The following is an 11276-nucleotide window of genomic DNA, read 5'->3' on the forward strand; positions in this document are numbered from 1 at the left end:
AAAAGGGAGTAAAAAAGACAGATGGAGTGAAATCCACACTTCATTAGCACACGCTAAAGCTTGCAGGGCGGACTTCATGAAAGGGACTGGCGTCAACGACACTGTTGAACCACCGAGCCTGGCAGTGTCTAGAGCCTCTCTTTGTGTTAGAAAACCGAGTTTACCAGTGGTGTGAATGTCCTTCTTGCTCACAAAAAAGACCAAGTCTTAGTGTCAGGCAATGCTGGGGCCCCAGTGTTGGGCCCCCGGCCAGCTTTTTCCACAGTGCGTTGAGGCAGACTGGCAGGGGGAGGAGGAGACCGTCCTCTTTTGGCTCCCCCTCCAGGCTGCCTTACACAGAGGTCCTCCTCTCCAACTGCCACTGACAAGCTTTATGGTCCTCTGAGAGCACGCTTGTCCATCCTCCACTAATATATCTTCAGAGTTATTAGTCCATGTGGAAATACATTTCAACAACAATTAGGCTACCTGCGAACGCGCTTGTGAAATCTTATAAAAGATCAACGGCAAATGTATTTTTTGGGGGGATTGTCTCAGATGTATTTTGAGACACACCCATCACAAGTTACCAAGGTGACATCTTTTCTGACCAACAGTCAAAAATCCAGAGAACAGAGAAAAACAGAGAACAAAACATCCTCACATTTGAGAGACTACTTGCGAATGTTTCTATAATTTTTGTAAATGTAACGCATAATGGATTACAATGATGGGTTAAAACTAAATACAACAACATCATAGATCATTTGATCCTAGAAGAAACTTCATCTTTCTGAAATCCCTCAACCACACACACACACACACCACATGATACCAGCACATGTTCACATGCCCACGCGGTGCCTTGCATTACCCAGCCGTACCCAAGGGGAAGATGAAAGAGCATGCTGGTGGAATTCCCTCCCTCGGTCTTCCTCGTACATCCCCTTGAAAGAAGTTTAACCCATGCATACACCCCCGCGTCCTTCCCCTGAGGAGGATGTTTCTTCTGATAGAGCTTTGTTTATCTCACATTAATTCTCCTGTTTTGTGTCCTCAGGTCAGGTTGCAAGTCGGCCTGTACATTGTGTACTTAATGGACTGGCTGACCGTCTTCAGCAGGGAACAGATTCTGGTCCTGCGGTTGGAAGACCATGCCTCAAACAGGAAATACACAATGCACAAAGTCTTTGACTTCCTCAACCTGGGTGAGTAAGCGACACATCCCCACATAAGATCCTGGTCTGTAATCATTCCCTCTGGTGGCTCCGATCAATACAATTAACAGATCGCTAAAGATGTAGGGAAATGTGAAAAGCCATGTCGGCGTGTAGTTAAAAGTACTCAAGGGAGGTAATTAGGGGATTCTGGTGTCTACCGTGTTAACAAAGAGCAGTGCATGTACTGCATTAGAAAATCCTGTTGATTTTGAAGTGCTTGTGTCGTGAACAGCGCTAAAATGAAATGTCCCTAAGATGAGGTTCTGAGCTTTCTTACACCTTCTATACAGTACTTTAAGTATCGACCTCTCCTTGGGGTATACAGTAGATTGCTTTAAGTAACAGGCCAGTGTCTGTGTGCTGCAGTCAAAATACAGTCTTGCCCTGTAGTCTGGAAGCCCTCTTGTCTCACTGGTTCATCCCACAGTTGAGTTGCCCCAAAGCTCAGACTTAGCTCTTCAAAGAGCTGCCAACACCAGCCAAGATGCGATTACCTCCCGGAGCATCAAATCTTCTGCTCAGAGCACAGCTGATACACACAGTGACAGAGTAGAGTCCTTTAACTGTATTTTTGTTCCGTTTGTTCGGTGCTGCGGCAAAATGTGAAGTGGCCCGGGAAGGAGGGATGTGAAAGAAGTGCTTGTGTGTGTGTGTTTCACAGGGCCCCTGACAAAAGAAAAAGAGTCAGAGATCACGAGAAGTCCAGCGTCAAACACCAGGAGGCCGGCTGACAAAAACCTGGGACCCATGCTGCCCATCACTAAAGAGATCCTGCGGGATTTCTACATGCCGTTCAATGAAAAATTGGCCAAAGTGCTGCGGAATGACTCGTTCTTCTGGGAGAAGAACTCGAAACTCTGAACAACCCCACCTGCCCTTTACTTCGGTTCAAAAAAAAAAAAACCACTGATGTGTCAGCCAGCCCCTTCATTTGAGCTTCATCTCTCTCAACTGCCCATGAAAATCAATGTTGTTTTTTTAAATATAAATTATTTTCTAAGTTATAAAAACAGAGATGAATCAAAGATAGAAAATAGCACAAGAGAGCGTGGTGATTTTGTGAGTGAGTGAGTGAGTGAGTGAGTGAGTGAGTGAGAGAGAGAGAGAGAGAGAGAGAGAGAGAGAGAGAGAGAATGAATACAAGAGAGAAAGAGATGTTGGCAAGTCTGGATTGTTTTTGTTTTTTGTGACCAGATGTACAAAATTAAATAGTGAATTCAAAGATATTAAAACTGAGTCCTGTGTTGTTTGAACAATTAAAAAAAGAATACGTGTCACAGAACTGAAGAGATGACACTTATTTTAATAGTTTTGTCCTTAGCTGGAATATATCCGAGCACATAAAAGACGTATTAGCCTTGATGATGAATCAGAGTCCCCCTATACTGTACATAGTGAGAAAAAGCTGAATTCATTCGTCTGTAATCAGAGCACAAGTTTAGCGAAACAACAGCACCCTCTACTGGACATCACATACCATTGCAGTCTTAACATTGGCCCCATCCAATGCTATTGCTGCTGATACCAACAGCAGCAGACCAACGACTCAAAACTAAAAGACACCAAATCGAATGAATTCAGTCTTTAAGTGCAAACTTCAGATATTAATATGTTGTATTAGAATACTAAATGAGCTAAAAGGGAAATCTGAATGACAAATATGAATTTTAGTTATGAAGTTGAGTGAGTTAGATACCCGAAAGACAGCAATTACTCTGATCAAGTCTTCTTAACAATTTGCTCTCCCTCTGTTGTTGAATGAGTGTCACAAACACTGAATAAACACCAATTAGTAACAAGCTGGAAACAAAACTGTGTGTGATTGGATTTGAAGCTATTAAATCTGGCAAATGAAACAAAGACGTTTGAACTCCCGAGACAGAAACACAGCTAGTTCAAATATACCGTGAAAAGAATCAACAACCATTTCATGTGTTTAAAAACACTGCTGAACATTTTAAATTGAGGAGAAATGATACTTTGACATATTGAAATGCTGAAGTTGGAACATACACTTTTTCTACACCAGAGGGCAGACGAGCATTTAGTAAGTGCAGCACAGTCTATCTAGAATCAACAGAAGATTTAGTGTGCTTTAAAACTCAAAAAAAGTCACCCATCAGGAGTCATACATCTCTTTTCTGGCTGCCTCTTAGCCGTCCTCCCCAAACTTCACTTCAAGACAAATTGACCCAAATACCACTGGAAAACCTTTCATAATTAAGAGGAAACCGGCAATCACACAGATTTATTAAACAATGTGTGACCCCATTCTTCTTCTTGTTGTTTTCAAGAAAAAGGGGAATGCAGCTCTTTCACTGTACAATTTCAAAATGCCAGCAGCTTTAACGACTTCCTCCTCACTGAAATCAAGACAATCTGAGTGCAAGTAATTTGCATATTTTGTTCGGAGTTGGACGTTCCATCCGGCTGAAGAGGTTCTGCTTCAATGGGAGCCTCCAACCAACTTCAATTTCCTTGGAATTCACAAACATTATCAACGCTTCTTCCATCCAAGTATGTGCTGTATCAGAATACAGTGACTGACAGGAAACTGGACAACTACCGCCACCGACCAAACTCCAGAGAATCTTTGAGACGCACATTCAGCCAAATATCCCATTATTTCGCATTCCTTTGTATTGCCTCTGTGCAAAGTGTTGTCATGGGAAATTACAGGGTTTTTTCAGGCAGTATTAGCAGTCTATCAGACAAAAGAATAATTCAGTCAACCAACTCACATGGAACAGATTTATAATGCCAGCAGAGTTGATATTTGAGTTGACACGACCCCACCGCATCCCACAAGGACACAGCGAGCTCAACACGGCGGATACTGAGGAGTGATGATATTAAACTTCCCCCCCCCCCCCCCAGAGAGCTTCAGCTCAGAGCCAACAGGTGGATGCTGGGGTGGAGGTGGAGCTAATAAAATGCTATATGAGCAGATGCAGCGAGTGTGTGCAGTGTACAGCAGAGTTTGCAAAAAGAGAGGGACAGGGACAGCACAGCAGGGCACATCAGACTATGAGACAAATTTACTTAAACCTGTATTCATCTTCAATGTGCAGACTGGACACCAGTGTTTTTAAATTATTATTGTAGACTTTTGAATTGAGATGGAAAAATCAAAACCCAGCAATCCATCTTGCATGCAGCAACATGCTGAAACAAGTGACCTCTGCAGAGATATTACCAACTTTTTCATATCAAAATCAGATCAGTACATGGAAATGAGCTTAAGGTTGGCATTGAATGCTATCGAGTGTAGCAGATTATTTTATAGGAAATCTAAAAGTCATCTAAACCCCAAATTGGGAGTTGAAATATTCTGTAATGCCTAGTGGGGTATGAATGAACTGAAATGGACTGTATGCAAGAGAGCAACCATGTTTACATATCAATATAGCAAATACACAACATTACCCTCAATTACCGTGAGCCAATGGAGCCCCATTTGGGGAGGAACAACAACAATACACAGACATAAACAATATTCATCATTTTAAATCAACAGCATGGGAAATTCACAAAGCATGTTCCAACAAAACAACCAAAATTCATAATTAAAAGCCTATGAAAATACTTCTCATAGACATGGCAGCAACATTAAAGCAGGAATTAGAGGAAGGTGAGAGGGGCAACTAGTGAAGTTAGCAGCCTTGCTTACTAATATGGCTAACCAAGGACAACTACACCCACTGAGATATTAATGTCAGCATTGTCAGCTCAAACTTACACTGCCGAAGTGCAGAACTGATTCCCGAATGTTCCTTGGCAGGCTATCTTATTTACAAAACTCTAATGTTGTTTTGTGAGCATGGCATCAAGTTAGCCAATGGGTTTTTTTTCATGGCAGCCTCACTGAATACGTCCACAAGGTGACGGAGCACTCGCAGTTTAAATAGAGCGAAAGTCAAAAGGTGCGTTGGATATGTGCTGTGAGAGTTGTCGAGTTTGTCATGAGGGAGTGCAGCTGCGGTTGTCCGACTGAATAGGCTAAGCCTCTGTTCTGCAATACGTTCATGTTTGTCAGACTCTGTATGATTGTAAGGTTGCTGTTTTCTTATAGTAGGCCTATTTATACAATAAGTCACCAAAGAGGTAACGTTATGATTACGCGGTTGGGTTTAAATACACCTCAACTGCTGCAGGAGTATAAGGAGAGGGTTAGCTATTTAAACCAACAATCAATTGTTCCTATTAAGTATTCCTCATACCCAAAGCTTGATATTGCTTATGTGTGCAATGAAAAGGTGTTCACAATGGATTATTTTGAATAACCGTGAATAACAAGTAGATGATATTTACAGTGATATTGTATTTTCTTTTTATGAAAATAATCCCATGAAATGACTAACTAATTGATCCTGTTAACATGAACATCTATATATATTCCTGTGTGCCAGACCTCCATTGAAATGCCCTATTTACTCCTGTTTGAGATATAATTACTACAAATTAAAATGCCCAGCTGTTAGAAGAAATTACCTGGAGTTTGTTTTAAATCAAACTATAGGCCAGGGGTATTCAACTAAAATTCCAAAAGGTCCAGATTGAGAAAATCTCCTCGGGCAAAGGTCCAAAACAATACAATAATATCTAACTCGCACTATTTAGTGCCATATATATATAAATATATTCAAGAAGCCTAGTAGTAGTAACAACGTCTCTGTGTAGTCAACAACTGTCAAATCAAATAAAGAAAGTACACATCAATTATATTTTAACAAATTATTATTCTCAGTTTTCAAATTTAACTGGATGGATTATAAATAATACATAAATGAATGTTCTTCTCATTTCAAGTACAATAAGGGCTGGAATAAAGAATAACTGACATAACAGAAAGCTTTTCAAAAATGTGCATCTTAAAATAAAGTAATTCATTTTAGAAAAATTGATTTCACTGAATTGTCCTGCAGCTTTAAATTCAGTTCATTCAGGTGTGAAGTGATGTCAATCAAAAAAGCCACAATATTATATTTTTCTCATCTTCTAACAAGAGAAATCAGTGAGCATGGACTTTAAGTGTGTTTATTAACACTTGTTTCAGCTCTATTCCTCTCTGTTAACATCCTTGTTGGGCAGTGAATTCATGTGGCAAAAAAAGACCCAAAAACAATCTTTGAAAAAAATCATTCAAAGCAAAGGTATAAGGAGCTTTACATAATAATCGTGATTAAAACATAATTATATATTTAAAAAAGTTCAGGAAATTAAAAGTACTACAAAAAAACTACTCAAAAACAGAGTGAAATCAACAGACAAAATGGAGAAGACACTATAGAGCAGGAAACTATGTAAAACATGCAGTTAATGTAAAAAAAAAGGTGTATTTAAGAGGTTTTGAGGAATGATTTAAAATACTCAGCGAACCTCAGATCTTCAAGCAGGGAGCTCCAGAGCTGAGAGGCCCTGACAGCTGAGACCCTGGTCGACTGTGGTCTCGATCCAGGATTTAGGAGCAGCCAGAGAGTCCTACCTCTGAGGCAACAGTGTGTTAGTTTGTAGAGGAGCAGCAATTCCCATTAGATGTTCAGAAAAATATTAAAATCAATCAACCCTAAAACTGACAATCAAAAAAGGCAAGATATGAGTAATGTGATCTTGTCTCTTTGAATTTGTAAAAAAAAGGACTTCTCCATTTATTTATGTTGTCAGTTAGAAACTTCATTTAAACCTTACAATGCCTCCACATCTTTCCTGAATCATTGGTATTTTTCAACATTTAAAGCCAGCAGAGGACTGTAGGTTGTTCATAGCAGTTATGCTTACTTTGCTGGCTCAACTCTGTCTTTGTAGCTGTACTTTTAATTGGTGCTTAATGTGTTTCAACTCTGAAAGATGTGAAGAGACTCATTTTCAAAGCCATGGGTTTCATTGTTTGATGACGTCGGACAAAAAGAAGGCTTGTCCACGTTCAGTTGTACATGAAGTTGCTGGAGCACAACCATTGAGAGCTGTCAAATGCTTGTGCCACAAACACCGAACACCTCCGTTCTCATTATGGAAAGCTGAGTCATTAAAATGTAAATCTGCAGGGCACTGTTATTTTGCCTTAAATTACAGGGGACAGGTTTTCCCAGCTCTTTATTCATCCAGTCTTTAAGTGTTACCATCTATAATTATATGATCACTATAAAGATGTTGCTCTGAGCTTGTTGCCTCCTGTCCCTCATAACTGCACACAAGGCTGGATTTACCTTTTAGGCCATAGGCTATATTTGTGACCATGTTTCATAAGATTTACACCCTCAGAACCACCGGGCTTGGGGCTGCCAAAGACAGGGATTTGTTGATGAAGATTAACAAATGAAATGACGCCAAACCTCTCCTATATAGTATGGTCAATTTCATTTTCACTTCAACAACAACAACAACAACAACAACAACAAAAAAAACAGTATGAATTGCTGCTGGGTATTATTGATCTAATGACACTAGTGACACTGCCATCTCCTTTCTCAACAGTCGGCTCTGTCGTCCTTCGTTCCTGTATAGATCCTCCTTCCTTAAAAGAAGACGTCTAGATGCCGACAGCATCACGATGTCAGTCCCTGAACCTGTAAGATAGGGCGTCACATTAAGGCCACATTTATGGGATTCACAACAGGATGTTGGATGTGGCTGGGAGAAACGTTGTCCCCAGGTCCATTTCTCCTCTGTCAGTTTGGATAAGCTTTGAAGCCGGGCTTTAGCCGAGAGGGCCTCTCTCCCTTCAATGTCTTTCCCACCACTTTTCTATTCGCTCCTCATCAAGTTTCTCTGAACAGCTCTGCTCTTCCTTCTCATCGTACTTTAGTCCTCTTAAATTCCGCTGTGGTGGTGGACTTTTTAATGTGAGGGATGTTTGTCACTGTCACCGGTTATTTCCTAAGTTTAAGACCTTTTGACCATGACGGCTGGGGGAAGAAAATGCTGTCGAAGACCACCAACGATGCCACGTTCACCACATCTCCTGCTCATAACTCTCCCATGATCCTTACAAGCAGGCTGAGTGAAAACATAAAAATAAAAAAAAAATCATCTCAAGGCTCTGTGTCTCAACTGTTGTCAATGATTTATGGAGAGCGTCTTGAGATAACAAGAAAGAAAGATTTGGACAAACAAGTTTATGCAACAAACAAATGTACTAATCCATCGTGGTGAGTGAGTGCTCTGATAGCCTGCCAGTTATATTTGAAGAGGCTGAGGCCCAGTCATGCCTGCTGATGATGAAAGCAAGTAAAGAATGCAGGAAACAAACAGACGTTTATAAGAACTGGATGAGATTATTCTCCTTCATATTACTCGCAGTACTCCAAAAGTAAGTTGGGGATATTGACCTGAAAGATCCTGAGAGTCCAGTTCAGTTTTCCAACATTTGTGGGATATTAAATGTTCAGCCCAAAACATCTGTTTGTAATGTACAGTGCTATGCAGTTATATCTCTTTTGGACACATATTGTAGAAATAGAAATGATCCCGGGCGTAGCTATTTCTGATTGCCCTGCTTCTTTCTACACTGCCATTGTGATAGAGTTGTCAAACTGCTTGGAGTTATATGTTTTCAGGCGGTGGGCATTGTACTTGTAAAGATTGTTGCCCATTTAGGCTCCTTAACAGTTTGTTTTGCTATACCTCCAAAGTCACGGGCAGCCAAGATCTTTAGAAATACCTTAAACCTCAAGAACTCCTTTTACTGTTTGCATCCCTTATTTGTCCGAACGGTTCTGTTTAGCGCTGGCAAGTCTCAATATGGCTGGATTTTATTAAATGTGTGCTATTTTTATCAGGCCAAACCCTAAACAAAAGAGGATGTGCTAAACCAGATGTTTCTTATTTGCTTTTTTTCTGGCCTCACAGGCCTCTTGTGCCCTTGCAGTTTTGTCATTGTTCAACAAGGTTTAATGGATCCAGGGTTGTTGCTCTGCATTAACTCCCACCTAAGAATCCAGCCAAGCATTTCACAAGCAAGGATAGGACAGAATTCTAATGTGGTTACATCTGTGCCTGGACAGACCGTCTCCTTGCAGCAGCTAAAGCAGATGTCCTTCAGAGTGCCCGTAGAACCTGCACCACTGCCTTACTGTCAACATCCTGAAAACAACTGTATTATTAAACCCTTGATGATGCATTGAAGAAATCATGGTGTGTTAGAGATTGATACTGACACAATGCAGGAGAAGAATCCCTAAATGTTTGTTTTAGCAAAAAAACAAAAACAATTTGGCAATAAAGAACACACAGCTTTTAACATTTAAGTTTAGGATTCTCTTGCCATTCAAAGTAAAAACTGTCACTGTTGCAAACATCTGGTCTTTTTCAGTCATATTCAGCTGGAACATGTCCCATTGAATGTGGACAAGGAATTAGAAACACAGGTGTTCAGGAAGGGAGTGTTTTCAGGGAGGAAACTGAGTGTTGCTGTGCTGAAAGAACGCATCGGTATCCAGGCCACCGAGTAGTAAAACTGACAACGTTACCGAGCAGCTTGAGGTCTGAGTGTAGACCATACATAAAGAGCTTTTCATCACCAAAAGGTCTTGAAAGGGGAGACATTCCTACATTCCCCCCAAACCGCAAACATTAATAAATTGACAATATATTGAACAAACTTGAAGGACTATGATAGATGAAATAGTTTCTGCAGGGATCGTAAAGTATTGCTATAACTGGACAGAGCCAATGCAGAAAGTAGAAAACTATAAAAGTAGGTTATAGCCAGTGTAAAATACAGATGTGCAAGTACTTTTTGTCCCAACTGACCTGTATAAATAGCTTACTGTGCATGATGACAAGCTATTATTCACATACCGGTGAAAACATTTACTTTAGAAAGTTTGTAAGCAACTTTTACAGATTATTGGCTTTAAGCCAGTTTGTCTTTACTTTGGCCAATAAGAGGCAGTGGAAACAAGCTGTAGACACAACACTATCATTCCGTATTATCACACTTTTAAGTTGACATAGCAAATTTGTTTGCAAACTGTAGCTTATTAATGGACCCTGCAGATATGTAGCAGCATTAGCACTCAGTTGGAGTCTTGTTTTTGGCCATCCGGACATGCAAGTTAATTATTCCGTCTGCTTTTTGCTCTGTTTTGCTCTCCATCATTTTGGTTTAGCACTACAAGTGACCTCTTTTGCATACAGATAGTCATTTGATACCTTTTTAATATACAAATGTTGATTAAAGCAGCTTTAATTAGTAAAATATTTGAGTATAAGTGTAAGGTTCCCATCCTGTAAGGGCAACTGGCTTCCATATTCATCTCGTCTTACGCTATCGTGCATGATTTTGCACAAGCCCTAGCCTGAAAAGGACTCTTTGAATAACCATGCATTCATCCATACAGTCATTTGTCATCAGCTGTACTTTTTAGTTTTTTTCTCTCTTTAGTAGAAATGCTCACATAACTGTAATTTCCCAAAATATCAGGTTTGACTCTGCTTTGATTCTGTATGAAGTCATTACAAAAACAGAAGAAAGAAAAGCATCTCACTGTGCTGTACTAATCAGGCTCTTGTATAAAATGTCCTCATAAAAACATCTCATGAAACTGGATCAACCGAAACCTGCTTCAAAACATCTGAAATCTGCTTGAGCACTAAACACCGTAATATAAATATCCCCACCTGACTGCTGGTGTGATCCGGCTACTCTGAGTGACAACATTTGATATATTGACTAGATTCAAACCAATAAAAATGGCTGATATCTTCGACTTGGCTGGTAGAAAAGGCTGTGAGCTCCAAGAAGAATACCAGGAAAGCATAAGCTGACACAGACTTCAAGACTCAAGTCATACTGCACTGTGTGCGTGTGCCGGTCTAGCAAATTGACCATTGCCGCGTTTCACACGGTTTCCATGGACACAGGAGAAGTACTGCTTGGATCCAACGCCATCCCTTTTACTTTCTTCTGTGATCAGAAATGTTCACAGAAAGAACTGAGCCAAGTTTGAAAGTGATTACAAGTAGAATTGTTCAGATATATATTTAGTTTCCTGATGTGACCTTTCAACCCTCCAAAGTTTCAGAAGAACAGTGGAACTGGCCTCACGTGTTCCTTGTCTCATTAAAGTTAAAGTA

General features: G+C 40.2%; 1 protein-coding gene across 1 annotated transcript in view; it reads left to right on the forward strand.

Annotated features, from left to right (window-relative positions):
* The window catches only part of chst15 (carbohydrate sulfotransferase 15), a 32438-nt gene extending 30121 nt beyond the window's left edge, over window positions 1-2317 (forward strand). Inside the window, exons 7-8 of the mRNA XM_031843488.1 lie at window positions 1040-1187; window positions 1861-2317. Of these exons, the coding sequence (XP_031699348.1) occupies window positions 1040-1187; window positions 1861-2060 (348 nt within the window). The 3' untranslated portion in view covers window positions 2061-2317. The remainder of the gene's footprint in view (window positions 1-1039; window positions 1188-1860) is intronic.
* The last annotated feature ends 8959 nt before the right edge of the window (window positions 2318-11276 follow it).

The sequence above is a fragment of the Anarrhichthys ocellatus genome, unplaced genomic scaffold, assembly GCF_004355925.1.
Source record: "Anarrhichthys ocellatus isolate YVR2014 unplaced genomic scaffold, GSC_Weel_1.0 scaffold4, whole genome shotgun sequence".
Classification (NCBI taxonomy): Eukaryota; Metazoa; Chordata; class Actinopteri; order Perciformes; family Anarhichadidae; genus Anarrhichthys; species Anarrhichthys ocellatus.